This window comes from Cibotium barometz, chromosome 20 (assembly GCF_041138505.1).
Source record: "Cibotium barometz isolate CiBa-2024 chromosome 20, ASM4113850v1, whole genome shotgun sequence".
NCBI lineage: Eukaryota > Viridiplantae > Streptophyta > Polypodiopsida > Cyatheales > Cibotiaceae > Cibotium > Cibotium barometz.
In genome coordinates, this window is record NC_141065.1 from 49,929,530 (window position 1) to 49,946,399 (window position 16,870).

Sequence of the window (16,870 nt, forward strand, 5' to 3'; positions counted from 1 at the left end):
AATATAGGAACTAGAAGATGGTTTCAAGAGGGGGTGTGTGTGTGTGTGTGCATGCACGTTTGAGAGAGAGAGAGAGAGAGAGAGAGAGAGAGAGAGAGAGAGAGGAGGAGGAGGAGGAGGAGGAGGAGGAGGAGGAGGAGGAGGAGGAGGAGGAGGAGGAGGAAGAAGAACTACCTCATTTACATTATGTTGGGGCTCACGTGCTTAAATGATAAGAGCTAAACCTATGGCCTATTGGGATTAAATCTATACATGTAGGGATCAAAGTAAAATCAAAAGTCTTTATATAATTGTGGGATGAGATATTTGATGTATTGTAGCTTGTGAAGGAATTCAAGTATCTTAAATACTTGTTCTCTTTCTTCTATAATGTCAACTCCCTCAGTCATGTGTTTAGCCTTTCACTTTATAGAGGCGACTACCTATAATGGAACGCAAACATAAGTTTCTTTTGCGACTCTTGTCATACTCTTAGCAAAATTGCACATATTTTGATGTCCTAATGAGAGTGATCCACCCAATTTTGACCTTATCTCTTCCAATATCGAAGGAATTCAAGTATCTTAAATACTTGTTCTCTTTCTTCTATAATGTCAACTCCCTCGGTCATGTGTTTAGCCTTTCACTTTATAGAGGCGAATGGAACGCAAACATAAGTTTCTTTTGCGACTCTTGTCATACTCTTAGCAAAATTGCACATATTTTGATGTCCTAATGAGAGTGATCCACCCAATTTTTACCTTATCTCTTCCAATATTGACAAGTCAAAAGCTAGTATCTTTTTTAATTATATTTTATATATTTACCATGATCTTCTTGAAACTCCACAAGTCAAAAGCTAGTATCCCCTTTTTTTCAATGTAAGGTGGCCTCACCCTCCTCCTCCACCACCCTTCCAATACTATTGACATGATAATATGGGTTGATGGGGCATGGCACCCATATGTGGCTTTTTCATTATCTTTTATATTTACCATTAACTTTTTTAGCATGATCCTCTTTAAACGCCACAAGTCAAAACCTAGTATCTTTTTTAATTATATTTTATATATTTACCATGATCTTCTTGAAACTCCACAAGTCAAAACCTAGTATCTTTTTTAATTATATTTACCATGATCTTCTTGAAACTCCACAAGTCAAAAGCTAGTATCCCTTTTTTTCAATTTAAGGTGGCCTCACCCTCCACCCTCTCTCTCTCTCTCTCTCTCTCTCTCTCTCTCTCTCTCTCTCTCTTTGTGATGATTGACTTTACATGAGATCTCTCTCATTGCAATGCACCTATATGCCCTACAAGCTAATAAATCGATTCCATGAGTCTTGAATAGAGTCATTAAAGATGATGTTTGGTAAATAAGTATACACAAGATTTTGGATTAAGTCCAAGACCCTCTCATCTATAATGACCTATGGATAAGTTCCTTGAGTTAATAGAGGCTAGTTTCATTTAGATGCTAATTTATATAGGATCACACATGTCACATGCACTAAGGATCTCCATGGGAAAACTAGGTTCTCATTACTTCACGTTGAAACAAGCACATAGGTGGATGAGATGGAAGAAACCCATGAGCTAGGCATATGACCAATATGTAATATGTATGAGATCAAGAATGGGGAGCATGTAGTACCACGATGCTTGGCTCATAGGTTTTTTGGCAACTCATAGGTTTTTTTGGGGGGGCATTTGTTTACTTAGGTTTTTAGCCCTATGCATTTTTGGGCTTGCAATGGCCTTGGGTTTCTTAGTCCTTAATGATGTGATTACTTGTATGGCTCCAATATATTAATATCATCACCACCACTCTCTTACTCTCCCCATCCCCTCACCCAAATAGTGTGTGGACTCAAAGTGTACTCATAGCTTATGCACATTTACACTCACACACACACACACACACACACACACACACACACACACACACACACACACACACACATGCATGCACTCATGTTAAATTTCTTAAAAAATATTGAGGTCACTAAGATGGTATCTTCTAAGATATAATCCCTCTCCTTATAATGGAGGTTTGGATTGATGGACTTAGTCCTTAATGATGTGATTACTTGTATGGCTCCAATATATTAATATCATCACCACCACTCTCTTACTCTCCCCATCCCCTCACCCAAATAGTGTGTGGACTCAAAGTGTACTCATAGCTTATGCACATGTACACTCACACACACACACACACACACACACACACACACACATGCATGCACTCATGTTAAATTTCTTAAAAAATATTGAGGTCATTAAGATGGTATCTTCTAAGATATAATCCCTCTCCTTATAATGGAGGTTTGGATGGACTACCAAATCATGTACTAAGGTGGTATCTTCTAAGATATAATCCCTCTCCTCAATTAACATTGGAGGTTTGGATGGAATACCAAATCATGTACTATAAATGTTAAAACTAACTCAAGAATAACGTTTTACATTTAAGAGGCATTTAAGGAGCCTCTTTGAAGTTCCACTCCGTCAACATGGGCCTGTGGGATGCTTGAATTGGTTGCATGTGGCCAAGCTCATTATGGATGATTGTAGCTCAGACCTTGGCTAGAAGTCTCAAACCGATTTAAACATCTTGATTGCCCTAGTAATATACTGGTATGTACGATGGCATTGCATCCTTTGTTGGCAAAGAACTTGAGAGAGAGAGAGAGAGAGAGAGAGAGAGAGAGAGAGAGAGAGAGAGAGAGAGAGAGAGAGAGAGAGAGAGAGAGAGAGAGAGAGAGGCTCGTAGAATACGCATGGGTGCGGGAGTGCCTGTGCATGACTGTGTGTTTGTGTGCACACATAGTAAAAATGATCCACAAAACCTAATGCATGCATTAGATTGATTTGGTAAGAGTAGCAAGTTGTCTATAAGTCTAGGAAAAACAAGGGCTATGATTTCCAAAATAGTGTAGCTGAGAGAGTTGCTATCAATCACATATCTAGGTGCTAAACTTTCATTAAGCCATATGTAACATAAGTATTTAGAATGAAGGATTGAGGCAAGTTAGAGTAACTAATATGCCTTCGATAACAAACACAATCATGTAGAAATACTAACATACGATTGGTCATCAAGTCCCACTTTATGGAGTAGAGGTTCCTTGAGGAAGTGTCTTTAATAATATCAACAGCAATTCAGTAAACTTTTTTTATGTGTGGTGGGAAAAAAGACCACCACTCCGTACTACTCAGTCTTTTTGTTAAACTCATTGCAAGCTATTGGAGACCTATCCATTGGAAAAAGCTTACCACTATATCATGAAGGTGAAGCTTATGCCTATAATCAAATGCAATGAGCTTACATCAAGATGGGTCCATGACATATGAGCATATTTTAAGAGGTGGGATGCAAAATGGCTATTGTTTCTTTTTCTTATATGAATTACAGGCCTCCGTTTGAGGGATGATTTGCACAAACAATAAAAAGAAGCTCCACAATGGTCATAGTATCAATCCCAAGTTTCATAAGTCTTATGGATGTGCACAACCACATTTAAAGACACCCAATCCCTCTTTGAGGTAGACACACAATCACCTTTATTTAGATTTGGTCACCTCACCATCTTCAAATCGATGCTAGGGCATGAGAAGGATACATGCCATGAGACCAAAGTGTGCACCCTTTATGACATGTGTGAGATCAATATCAAGACGTTTTTTGCCCAACCTATGACACATCAGAGAACAAAGCTCACAAATTCTCGAGGGGTTTCTTAACTTGATAACCTATCGAGATGCTTTGCCCAACCTACGTACACATCAGAGAACGAAGCTCACAAGTTCTCGAGGGGTTTCTTAACTTTCTAACTATGCTTGCCAACAACGGTATACAATATCCACCAATGGGCACACACTATACACAATTGCTCAAATTGAGACCAAGTGCATAGCCAAATTTCTAACAATTATGACATTGGGCTGGCCATTTTGTTTTATTTTAGTGTGTGTGCTTGTCACAAGCTATAGGCATGAAAAATACACACATGGCTTGCTTACATCCCATGTGTGATGCTCTTTTTCTTGTTGAATAGGTCCTATAGCCCATATTTGGGTCTTGAGAGGATGATAAAAAAATTTCTCTCCCTATGTATGTGTGCGCGCATGTGTGTGTGTGTGTGTGCCTATTTGTGACGTTTTACGTAACATTGGAGGTGACTATCTCAATCTATATGCATACTAACATTGTGCAATACGACTTGGAGGTTAATTTATAGGCAAAGCAACATGTGTGTAGTTTAAATACCCTAAGACTTGAAACCACCCAACCCGAGTTTGCTTCGCTTCCACCTTTATGGTGTATTATGCTCTTCAATGTTCACTTTTTTTGTACATTTTGCTTTGTTATGACTCATGTGATGGGTTGGGCTTGGGACAATTTTAAGTCTTCATTATGTTTGCTATGATGTTTGTGAGATCATCATTTCTCTACGGGAAAAATTAAAAGAAGTCTTCATCATAAATCATCATTTCTCATGGGGATAGAGGTACAGATAAGGTGTGAAGTCTTAATGTGTGTGTCTCTCTCATACACGAAATTTCACACACACTCTATCTCTACATAATTTCACAAACATCACACTTTCTCTCTAGATCATCAATTCTCGAGGGTAAAAACTTGCAAGAAGTATACACTATGGCCCTCTCACTCTCACTCTCTCTCACACACACAGGCACAACATAGGCCATCATTTTTCATGGGGATAGAGCCATCATTTTTCACACTCACTCTCTCTCTCTCTCTCACACACACACATCATAGGCCATCATTTTTCATGGGGATAGAGCCCATCATTTTTCACTCTCTCTCGCATTCTTTTTTATTATAGTGAAACCTCTCTCTCTCTCTCTCTCTCTCACACACACACACACACACACACGTCATAGGCATCATTTTTCATGGTACCGCGTGATCCCTCTCTCCCTCTCACGAGTCTCTCTCGCTCACACAGGCGCGCGCACACACATGCTTGTGTACGTTCGCCCACTGTTTTCTTTCATCTAAGGTCCACCCACATTGTGGTTTTGGCTCACACACCAACCTCTCCTAGCTATACTTGTCTCTCCATTGCTTTCTGATTACAGAGCTTCTTCCCAACTCCATCTTGCACTGCACGATTAGTAGATCTGTGTGTACTCGCCTCATCAACAAATCTGGTAAGAGCCTTTCGCTATGTCCCATATATATGGGTCTGATCTCAGAGTTTTGCACTAGCTGAGCTCTGAATGCATGTTGTCTTAATCATTTCAATAATCTGCCTGCTTTAATTTCGTCATATACCTCCCCTCATCTCCACTAGAAACCTATTTGAACACATGGTATAATCAGATCTTAATCCAGGTTTTACAAGCTATTTAAGCACATTCAGATCCCCTGTATTTATTATGATTGATTATCATTAAGAGCAAAGCCTATCCTATGTGCCTCATTTTGGGGGTATCCTTAAAATGGATTAATTACGACATGGGCTTAATATGTCTCGTTGCACTCAACTGAGTGACTAGCCAACGGTGTGTGAAAAGCGTTCCAGACGCTGAAAGAAAAGACCGTCCTGTGCTCAGGTGTAATATCGAACTCCGCTATCCTGTGTTTAGGAAGGATCCTGAGGTATTGGGGCTATGGTTGGGATTTTGAATTGTCAGCGACAAGCTCTCTGTTTCTCCTTATTTTTTTCAAATTATCACCTCTTTTAGCCCATCAGCAAGTACTTGATGTTATGGGGTATTCGATATTTACAAGTACTCATTCACTGCACATCAGATAGCATAGTGGCTTCCGAATCATATGTCAGCTGCACAGATCATGGTGGTCACGTCTCATATTTGCTGTTATGTGTCCCTCAGAATTGTGTCATACCTGATGTCAGGGCGAAGGAAGGCTCTGGCATGTCAGCTACACATCAGAGTCAGGCCCCTTACACATCATCTACCCGTCAGAAGTAGGCCCCTTACACATCATTTACACATCAGAAGTATCCCCCTTGCGCTTTTAGCCTGTCCATCCCTTTGAAAGGCCTGTTTTGACAAGTGTGTGAGGGGTCACAGCTGATACAATTGGGGATGTGCAAGCTGAACTGCTCTCAAACACTCACATCTTGTGGTCGAGACAGTTCAGCATTATATATCAGTAACTTTTGTCCAGTGACGAAACTCTGGTGGGGTCTCAGTTGATACAATTGGGGATGCGCAAGCTGAACTGCTCTCAAACACTCGCCGCTCATCTGTGGTCAAGAGAGATCAGCATGATATGACAGTAGCTTTTGTCCAGTGACAAAACTCCGGTGTGCTCACATGCCTTTTTGACTTTCCAGTTCCATCAACATAATGGATCAAAATCCCTACGTGAGAAGTCTTTCTTTGATGTTGCGACTTGTGTAAATGCTTCTACCTTATCATGTAAGCATGGTCTCTATGTTGCTGATACCCCTAGAGGCCTCGTATGCAGCTTCACGTGTTTCTTGCTAATTCTCAACATTGACATGCATGATAATGGTTTTGTTTTTAAGTACCTGGAGGCTTTTAATATTGTTTCGATGTAAGTTGCTCCCCTTTCAACGGCTGTCATGCAGAATCTTCTGACAATTTGAATTCCTTTCAGTGACGAGGTGTGCTGTGTGGATAGTGATTGATGGGTGGAGAAGTCTTATTTCAATCACAAGCAGTACCTGGAGGAGCTGCAGAGTTGTTCTTCTTTATCAAGCTGTGTTGCTTAAAAGAAAACATTCTTTGAACTCATCACTAGGATCTTACAAAAAAAGGCAGCTTCGGAGCAGGCTGAGTAGAAAGGGCCACAGCAGAAGACATGGGAGATTGGAGTTCTGCTGCCCCCCAAGAGGTTGGGTTGGTCCCGGATGATTTCCACAAGCAAGACAATGGACTGACTCTTCTTCTTGATGAAGAGACAGATGCAGTGGCCATGGCATCTGTTGATAAAGGAAGCCTGGGAAAAGATTTTAAAATACTGACAGAAGAAGACAAAGAACTTTCTGATCAAGAGGAACCCCCTCTAGAGGGTTCAGAAGAGTCACTGTTTCAACCTTGTAATCAAGAAGACAAATGCACAAACCCTTTGGAGGTTAAAGAAAAGGTTGAGAAGCAGGAGGACCTTGCATCAAATGGAGATAAAAAAGCAGATTCTGAAGGAAAGGAATTGGGAACGGGCAAGCGATCAAACCAGCAGAACCATCGAAAGGCAGATGCAAAGGTAAAGCTTAGATGCATCTGTAGTTATCTCCTCAACCATGCAAGCTTGATTGATGTGATGGGCTTCTAAATCTTAGCTGTGTAAAATTTATACTCAACACAGGTTTTACCAGCATCTCTGCAGAGGAAGGTTGGGCGTAGCTCGGTTAACTCTGGGGTTGTTCCTGTTCGAAAAGCTTCAGAGCCAGCCTCTGGTGTTTCCAAAGCCAGAATTTCCAATGGAATTACGAATGCGATCCCAGGACCTGTGGCAAAGGGTGTTCCGAAAGAAAATAAAGGGGTTGAAAGTACACTGGGGGCCAAAGCATTGAATTCAGGCTCATCATTCAGGCAGCCGCGTAGCGTGCGAAGCTCTCACTCGAATTTTACTGTTCCACAGCCTTTTGCACTTGCAACGGACAAAAGGGCCTCTTTGGGAGGGCAAGGGATGGCAGTCCAACCTCTTGGGAGATCAAAGAGCTTTCAGGTTGGTTTTCCTTTACATGGTCAGTTTTCTGTCTTTTGGTCTGAGGTGACATCTGGCTGCACATGCATGAGAGGGTGTTTATCAGGTCAACAATTTTTTTATGCTGCAGGGTTCAAGGAAAGATGAGAAGAGAACTTCAGGGGACAAAGGGGAGAGTTTGAAGTGAGTCATGGATATTTTCAATCCTTGTTTTGATCTTCTAGAACAGTTGGAAGACTACTAGTTCTGTGTAAGTGTTGTGTATGCGCGTGCGTGCGTGTGTATGAGAGAGAGAGAGAGAGAGAGAGAGAGAGAGAGAGAGAGAGAGTTATATTAATATCTACGGAAGACCCCAAGGGCCTATGAGGCCAAAAGTAATACATGGTACCATGGATATATCATATACTGAGCCATGGAAAACTGAAAGAAAAAGTAAAAATGAAAATATCTGACAGCACACGCGATCAACAGATGATCGTGTGTAGAGTGAGATATGCTGTGATCAGCTAATGACGATACCCGCCTCGGCCAGAACCGATTTGATGGTGGAGTGAATGTCAGGCCTCTATGATGGGAGCATGTCATGTCGGCAGAGAACCTCATGAATCTGTCTTTGTGCGGTGGAGGGTCCTGATGCTCTGGGTCAGGGACGTCTGGCTCGCAGAATGGATCGAGCTCTCTTGCTAAGAACTCGTCTGGGGCGTGGGGCTGGAGCATGGGTACGGGTGGTGGGGTTTGATGTCGCAGTAGAGGAACTGTTGTGGGCAGTGGATTCTGATGTGGATGTGTGTACCACAAAGAAATCTGTGATGGCTTTCTATGAGGTGTCTTGTCAGAGTCGGTGTTGTCTCTCAGCATGTTACCTCAACACTACATCCCTGCGTCGTATGAGCTCCATCAAGTACATGCCCAAGCACCTCTGATCCTCAAACTGTATCACCCGTGTGAGTGGTCCGAATCCCTTTCGGAAAAGGCCGACCTCGTATCTCATAGTAAGTCGGGCAACTGAACATATGATGGACCTCATCCTCTATTGCTCTTGTGATGCATACTGTGCATGTCCTCTCCTCATGTGGGATATTCTCAGCTTTGCTAGTCTCTACTCTGAGGCGGTGGGAGGATACTCTGAGCTGGTGATCGTGATACACATAGCATGCGACGTGTATATGTATGTATCCTGGGATCTCAAAGAAGCCATCCTTGGAGAGTCTCAAGAAGTGATCTTTGTAGAAGTCATACTTCTTACTAATCTTTGACGGAGACACTCATGTTTGGTGTATGTGTACGAGAGAGAGAGAGAGAGAGAGAGAGAGAGAGAGAGAGAGAGAGAGAGAGAGAGCGTCTACTAAAGACCCAATGGGCCTATGAGACCAAAGTGATATAATAATGTCCATGGCATATCTCATCATGGAATGGAAAATAAAACAGAAACAAAACATAAACATATCTATCTCACTTGGGTGATATAAAACTGTCCATGGAAGCTTATCATGGAATGTTAGGAACATAGAAACATGAGAGCAGCATCAGTCCCTAGTAGATGGTATACCACTCTCCAAAATATCAAGCATGGGGCTAATGAGTATGGTCAAGAGATCTCCCTCAGCGATGTCATGTGGAAAGGTAGCTTGATGGTGGTGGAGCATGTCCTTGATGTGAAGTTGATGAGGGGATCATGAACGGGGGCGTCGGGCACGTTGGAGTGCAGAGGCCCGGTTTGAGATAACTCCTCTCGGGCGAGGTGGGTCCACAAGATCCACTGTATCGGTGTCCTCCACCTCTTGGGTTTGGAAGAAATTGGTGACGGTTGGTTGGCAAGGGAGGGGGCGGGGTGGCTAGGGTCTAAGCTCTCTCAAGAAAGTGTCCCTGTGTTTGTGGAGCTTAAGTAAGAAGAGGCCTAGGCAACGCTGGTCCGGGAAGCCAATGATCCTGGTGAGTGGACCAAATCCCTCATGAAATAGACAGTGAAACCTCCCGTGGATCTGATAGTATACTAGGCAGCGGCATATGTAATGAATGCTCCTCTATTTCAACCTCTGTGTGGCATAATCGGCAGATCCTCTCCTCTTTGTCTTCGGGTGAGCTTCTCGGCTTTGAAGACATGCTCAACTCTACCTGTCTCCACTATGAGGTAGTGGGATGAAACCCGTACCTGGCCAATCGCAATCCACATGGTATGGGACATGTGAACACTTAGGTAGCCCGGCTGTTGGATGAATCTATCCTCAGTGAGAGTGAGGAAGTGATCTCTGTAGAAGTGCATCTTCATTGGGAGCTCCGGAGGTGTGATCCTTGTGCAATGGGTGTAGAGGCTGAGAAGATCTAATCAGATAACCTGGTTGGCATCCTCATGAGAGAGCCGGAGAAAAGGGGAGTCCAAACTATATTGAAGAGGTGGTAAGTGGTCCATGCAAAGCCCATATATTGAGAACCAAGTGGAAACTAATGCATACCATACTCCAGAGTGGCCCTCAAGTGCTAGCTGTCTGGAGGACTCCAGGGCAAGCCTGGGATACCTGTTGGGATCCATGTGATTGATGTGATGGAGGTTTGTAACTGTCCGGAAGAGTCCACTACCATTGGGGCTTCAACAAACTCTACCTGGATAATCTGGTGTGGGATTGATGGTTTTCTGCAGATCATGCGGGAGAACATCATGACTTGGGGCCTCTCATCTCGCTGCCAATCCTCATCGGATAAATCTGCCCCTAGAAGGTTGCTCCATACATCAAGGTTGGTGTGACGAGGGTGTCAAAAAGCCAACCATTTGTCTTGGGTTCTTGGAAATGTTCCTGGAACATCTTCAAAAGACCCAAAGGGTCTATGAGACCAAACAGTAGTACAATATCTCCATGAAAATATTGATCCATGGAAAAAAATGAAAACTTTAAAAAGAAACTAGCTACAATTACTATGAACATATGTTGGTCAAAAAATGTAATACGAGTAGCCATCTGGCTAAAACAAGACGCCGGTATGTACACTGGGGTGAGAGAAGAAAGAAAGAAAGAAAGAAAAATATATTAAGTGTCTACTAAAGACCCAATGGGCATATGAGACCAAAGTGATACAATAATGTCCATAGCATATCTCATCATGGGATAGAAAATAAAATAGAACAAAACAAAACTATCTCACCGGAGTGATACAAAAATGTCCATGGAGAGGAGCATCAGCCCCTAATAGTGTTAGAAGTCATCTCCTGTCTATTTTTATACACCAGGGCCTTTGTTGTGGGTGTGCCCGCCCTTATGAGGTGTTTTCCCATTTTTCCCCACTCTCCGTATTTTTCCCCTATTTTTCCCATTTTTTCTGAGGTTTGGGAGGGCTGCCAGAGGGTGCCAAGAGCAGTACAGTGCTGGCCGACTGGATGTTTATCAGTCGTGGGCACTCTTGCTGCTGGCCGACTGGTTTTGATCAGGTTTTGGCACCAGATAGCTGGCCGACTGCATTTATGCAGTCGTGGACTTCTTTTATCAGTCGTGGGCTTCTCTTATGCTGGCCGACTGCCCTCTAGGGGAGTATATATAGGACCCCAGCCCCCATACCTCATTTGTATCATATCTCGGGATCTTCTTGTGTATATAGAGCAGAGTTACACGCCTACATCTCTCTCTCTCTTGTGCTGTTTTTCTGCCTGCGTTTTTGCTTTTGCTCTTGTGTTCCCAGATTTGGTCATCATCTCCGCTGCATATTCTGACATGGTATCAGAGCCCTAGGCTCTAGATAGGTCTTGGGATTTGTGTGAGCAAGAGGGGGACTGTTTTGTGGCTGATTGGTGGACTGTTTTGGGCTGATCGGGAAGAGGAGAAGCAAGAGGAAGGCGGGCTGATTTGCTGGACAGCCACTTGCAGGTATCAGTTCTTCTTTGTTCCCACCCACCCACCCTTTTCAGAGTACATCCCCGCTATGGCAGATCTGTTTGAGATGGCCGAGAGACATGTGAAGATCCCGACACTCCCCACGTTCCCGGTGGACCGTCAGTTGGACGGGAGCAACTACGGCATATGGAAGGTGATGATGGAATCTGTTCTGGAATCCTACGATCTCGCCGATTTCGTCGTTGTTGGTGTTCCACGGCCGGAAGTAGAGGAAGGGGAGTTACCGTCAACCCGAAAGGACCGGGAGGCCCAGACACAGATGTGGGATCGTGTCAACGCCAGGGTCCGTTCGTTTATTTTCCTCAACTGCACACCGCAGGTAATCAATCATGTAAAGCATATGACGCTGGCCAGAGGTATATGGCAGCATTTGGCCTCACTTTACAACAGGGTATCGCCCATGAAGAGGATTTCCTTGGAAGTACAAATGCGGGTTATGAGCCCTGCAAAGTCGTCGACGATGCGGGAGCATATTAACAAGCTGCAGGCTCTTCAGCAGGAAGTTCTTCAGGCTGGGAAGGAGATATCGTCAGAGGACATGGCCATAACGTTGCTGTCACATTTGCCCTCTTCGTACTCAGCATTTTACTCCTCTTTGATTACCAGTGGTGGCAGGCTCAGCACCATCACGTGGGAGGAGCTTGTGCCCATGGTCTTGGACCAGGAGGAACGATTCACGAACCCTCCTCAGGGTGGAGGTTTGGAGGCCTTTACTGGCCAACGGTCGAAAGGCCGTAACTCGGGCAAAGGGAAGGCTTCATCGGAGAAGTCTTCTGAGAAGAAGTCCGACGTTGACCGCGAGAAACTGAAGGCAGAGAGGACCTGTAATGATTGTGGCGAGAAAGGCCACTACTGGAGGCAGTGTCCCAAGCGGAAGACCGAGAAGGGTGAAGACTCCTCAGCAATCATGAAGACTCCGGCTTTTGTGCACCTGGAGGTGATGGACACCGATGTTTCATTTTCTTCAGGCAGGGAGGAGATTGGAGGACTCTCCGCAACGGATACACGGGAGTGGATTCTCGATAGTGGTGCTTCCAGGCACATGACTCCTTCCCGTTCCGGTTTACAGGATCTTTGCAGGTGTTCTGGTCAGATTCTTACTGGGGATACGTCCACTATCCCAGTTCACAGTGAGGGCAGGATGGAGATAGTTCCCGATGGCAGAGGGGGGAAGCATTCCTCCCAGGTGTTGTATGTTCCGGCACTTGGTTTTCATCTGTTGTCAGTGCATCAGGTTTGCAAGACTGGCGTACGGGTGGAGTTTGATGAGCATTTTGTTGCTCTCCGGGACAAAGCAACAGGCCAAGTGGTTTGGGAAGGTGGAGTGGAGAATGGAGTCTACAGGCTTTCAGCACTCTCTCTCCCAGGTCCTCAAGATTGTGATGAGTGGCAGTGTGGTAATAGCTACTCAGGTGTGGATACGCTGCAGGTGCGAGCTTTCCGAGACCAGGTGGTGGATAGCTTGCCAGTAGATGGCAGCAGTTGGCAGGAACTTTCCAGTACTGAGGTTGGTAGTTCTTGTGTTCGTGAGTCAGAGGATTCTGAACAGGTCACTTATGCTCTGATGTCTCGTCGTGTTCGGGACATAGAACTTCCAGTAGTAGAGGATGTTCTTTCCACGGAGACCTTTCGGAAAGCCAGGCAGGTGACAGGTGATTACTTGCAGAAGGAGGTGGTTTCTCCAGGCTTTGTGGTTTCGGAATCAGAGGGGGTGGTTGACAGGTTTCATCAGGCTTCCAGGACTTGCTTGTGCACCGTAACAGGTGTTGATCCTTGTGAGCAGTGTGATGTCTCTGTGACTCAGAAGCTGAATGGTTCATTGATCTGGTTGATGGACACCAGATTGGACGGGAGCTTCCTGATGAGGCGGTTGAGCTCATGGTTGCAGATGTCTCTTTGGGAGGCAGGATTGCGTTTCCTGTGGTTTCTGCGACATGCGAAGGATCATGGACTCTTGTACACAGGAGGGGGATTGTTGGATGGATTTCGACTCCGCGGTTGGAGTGACTCGGTTTGGGGAGGAGATCCGGACACGAGGAGATCTACTTATGGCCCAGGAGCAGTTTTACGGAGCAGGAGGAGGTTACATTGCAGGTTTGGGCTTCCACTGGAGGAACCCATGGTCATCCAGAGGCACTTTGTTCGTGAACAGATCGTTGTTGATGACATCTTGCTGAAGTTCTGTTTGACGGAGGACAGTACGGTGGACCTCTTCACGAAGTCGCTCTCAGGATTTGCTCAAGCGGCACCCCAGCTCCCATTGGTTGGTTACACAGCCAGGAGCTGAGAGGGGGTGTTAGAAGTCATCTCCTGTCTATTTTTATACACCAGGGCCTTTGTTGTGGGTGTGCCCGCCCTTATGAGGTGTTTTCCCATTTTTCCCCACTCTCCGTATTTTTCCCCTATTTTTCCATTTTTTCTGAGGCTTGGGAGGGCTGCCAGAGGGTGCCAAGAGTAGTACAGTGCTGGCCGACTGGATGTTTATCAGTCGTGGGCACTCTTGTTGCTGGCCGACTGGTTTTGATCAGGTTTTGGCACCAGATAGCTGGCCGACTGCATTTATGCAGTCGTGGACTTCTTTTATCAGTCGTGGGCTTCTCTTATGCTGGCCGACTGCCCTCTAGGGGAGTATGTATAGGACCCCAGCCCCCATACCTCATTTGTATCATATCTCGGGATCTTCTTGTGTATATAGAGCAGAGTTACACGCCTACATCTCTCTCTCTCTTGTGCTGTTTTTCTGCCTGCGTTTTTGCTTTTGCTCTTGTGTTCCCAGATTTGGTCATCATCTCCGCTGCATATTCTGACAAATAGATGGTATACCACTCTCCAATATGCCAAGCATGGGGCTAATGAGTATGGCCGGGAGGACTTCCTCAGGTACGTCACGTGGAAAGGTAGCTTGATGGTGGTGGAGCATCTCCTGGATTTGGAGCTGATGAGTGGAGGTCTTCCTTAGCTACGTCATGTGGAAAGGTAGCTCGATGGTGGTGGAGCATCTCTTGGATCTGGAGCTGATGAGTTGATCGTGGCTGTCGTGTGGGGGGCCGTGGGTGTTGGGCACGCTAGAGTGCACATACCTGGTTGGAGGTAACTCCTCTTGGGCGAGGGGGGTCCACGCTAGAGTGCACATACCTGGTCGGAGGTAACTCCTCCAGAAGAAGCTGGTGATGGTTGGCTGGCGGGGGAGGGGGCAGGATGGCTGGGACCTAAGCTCTCTCAAGAATGTGTCCTTGTGTTTGTGGAGCTTGAGCATGAAGAGTCCTAAGCAGTACTAGTCTGGGAAGTTAATGATCTTGGAAAGGGGGCCAATCCCCTCATGGAATAGATAATGAAACCTCCCGTGGATCTCATAGTATGCTGGGCAACAACATATGTAATGCTCCTCTGTCTCAATCGTTGTATTGCATAATTTGCAGATCCTCTCCTTCATGGGTCTCTATATGAGCTCCCCAGACCTTGACCCTGAAGACAGGGTGAGCTCTCCCTACCTCCACTCTGAGGTGGTGGGATGAAACCTGTATCTTGCCAATTGCAATCCGCATGGCATGGGACATGTGGACACTCGAAAGCCCGGATGCTGGATGAATCCGTCCTCAGTGAGCATGACGAAGTGATCGCTTTAGAAGTGCATCTTCGGTGGAGGCTCTGAAGGTGTCATCCATGTGCAGTGGGTGTAGAGCATAGTCACAAGGAAACTCTGTTTCGGGGTCTATCGGATCGGAAACTCCGTTTTCAATGTCACCCGTTTCTTGTTTCCTTTGTGCCGTTTCTTGATGAAACTCTTAAGGTTGCATACAAAATATAACTATGTTGTTTTCAAGAAGCCGTTTCTTATCCGTTTCCATTTCCAAGATTACGTCGTTTCCGTTTTCGATAGCCTTGTTGTTCTTGTTCCGTTTCCCGTTTCATGTGACTATGGTGTAGAGGCTGGAAGATCTAACCGGATAATTCGGTTGGTGTCCTCATGAGAGAGTTGGAGAAAAGGGGAGTCCAAACTGTACTAAAGGGGTGGGGGGCGGTTCATGTGGAGTCCATATCCTAAGAACCAAGTGGAAACTCGGGCATATCATACTTCAGGGTGGCCCTCGAGTGCCAGCTTTGTCAAGGATTCTAGGGCAAGCCTCAATAGGTACTTGGGGGAATCCATCTCATTGATGCGATGGAAGTATGTGATTGTGTGGAAGAGTGCATCCACTACCATCGGGGCTGCAGCAAACTTTGCATGGATAATCTCGTGTGGGACTGATGGTTTGATGCGGATCATTCGAGAGAACATCATGATTCGGGGCCTTTGAACTCGTTGCCAATCCTCGTTAGGTAAATTTGGCCTTAGAAAGTTGCTCCATACATCAAGGCTAGTGTGACGAAGGTGTCAAAAAGCCAACCCTTCGTCCTGGGCTCTTAGAAATGTGCTTGGAAGCACTGTCGCTAAAGTAAGCTCAGGGCTGCATATCCTTGTGACTTTGGCATGTGCTGCGGGAACCATGGTGCAGCGTGGGCCACTAAAAGTGACACCAAGGTAGACATAGGATGACATTTTCCATGTGCATCCGGCACTTGGATGCCACGTGGACATATCTGTATAGCAGGTGTAGTGTCTTAGAGTGGTTATTGGCCCCTTGTGAGTCCTTGTTGGAGACAAGTCAGCCAGGAGTCCACTAAACTTCTAAAGTCCATGGTTAGGTGTGAGTATCCCACACATGGAAGCAGTGCATGTCCCGCACCCAGTGTCACCCTATAGAATGATGGTTTTGCTGCCTTGCACTTGGGCTTGTTATGAGGCAGCCCATGGGCCCCTTATGGGTCCATAAAGGCATGCTGGCAACGTATAGGGGCACCTACACCAAGTCGGTCAGTAGCAAGACATTTGGCCAGGCCCTTGGTGTAGGGGCACCTACACCAAGTCAGCCAGCAGCAAGACAGTTGGCCAAGCCCTTGTTGACTGAGTTCATCGTGTTCAACAAGCACTCTTGTAAGCAAGACATCCTCCGTCCAGAGTTTGTCTAGATCGCCATTAAAGCTCCTTAACCTGGAGCACACGGGTGGGTGGACGCCATCAGTTTGTAATCAAGTTTGCAAGCAATAATATTGGTTGCTCTCCACTTCTTTTTGCAATTTAGTGCTTTATATTGTGTTGATCTAGCTTCCGCTATTGTGTATTCTTACAATCCTTAAGCCGCTCAAGATAATGGGGTGGTAGAAACTCCTTCTTGAGGTCAGTGACAAATTAGTCCCGCACATAGTTGGCAACTCGAAAATGGGAATTGGCGTGGGCCCAATGACTTTTCTAAGAAATGGCCTCACCATTGATGTAGCAACTTGCTTCTAGGTGAG

At 45.3% G+C, this 16,870-nt stretch overlaps 1 protein-coding gene across 6 annotated transcripts in view; it reads left to right on the forward strand.

Annotated features, from left to right (window-relative positions):
• Positions 1-4,633: 4,633 nt before the first annotated feature.
• The window catches only part of LOC147627979 (uncharacterized), a 36,288-nt gene continuing 24,051 nt past the window's right edge, over positions 4,634-16,870 (forward strand). For 4 of the 6 annotated variants that reach the window (XM_086814949.1, XM_086814945.1, XM_086814950.1 and 1 more), the window contains exons 1-4: positions 4,634-5,161; positions 6,603-7,208; positions 7,311-7,673; positions 7,783-7,835. In XM_086814949.1, coding sequence (XP_086671075.1) covers positions 6,807-7,208; positions 7,311-7,673; positions 7,783-7,835 — 818 coding nt within the window. In that variant the 5' untranslated portion in view covers positions 4,634-5,161; positions 6,603-6,806. Of the gene's footprint in view, positions 6,401-6,602; positions 7,209-7,310; positions 7,674-7,782; positions 7,836-16,870 lie in introns of all 6 variants that reach the window. The other 2 variants (XM_086814946.1, XM_086814948.1) reach the window with 1 other exon arrangement.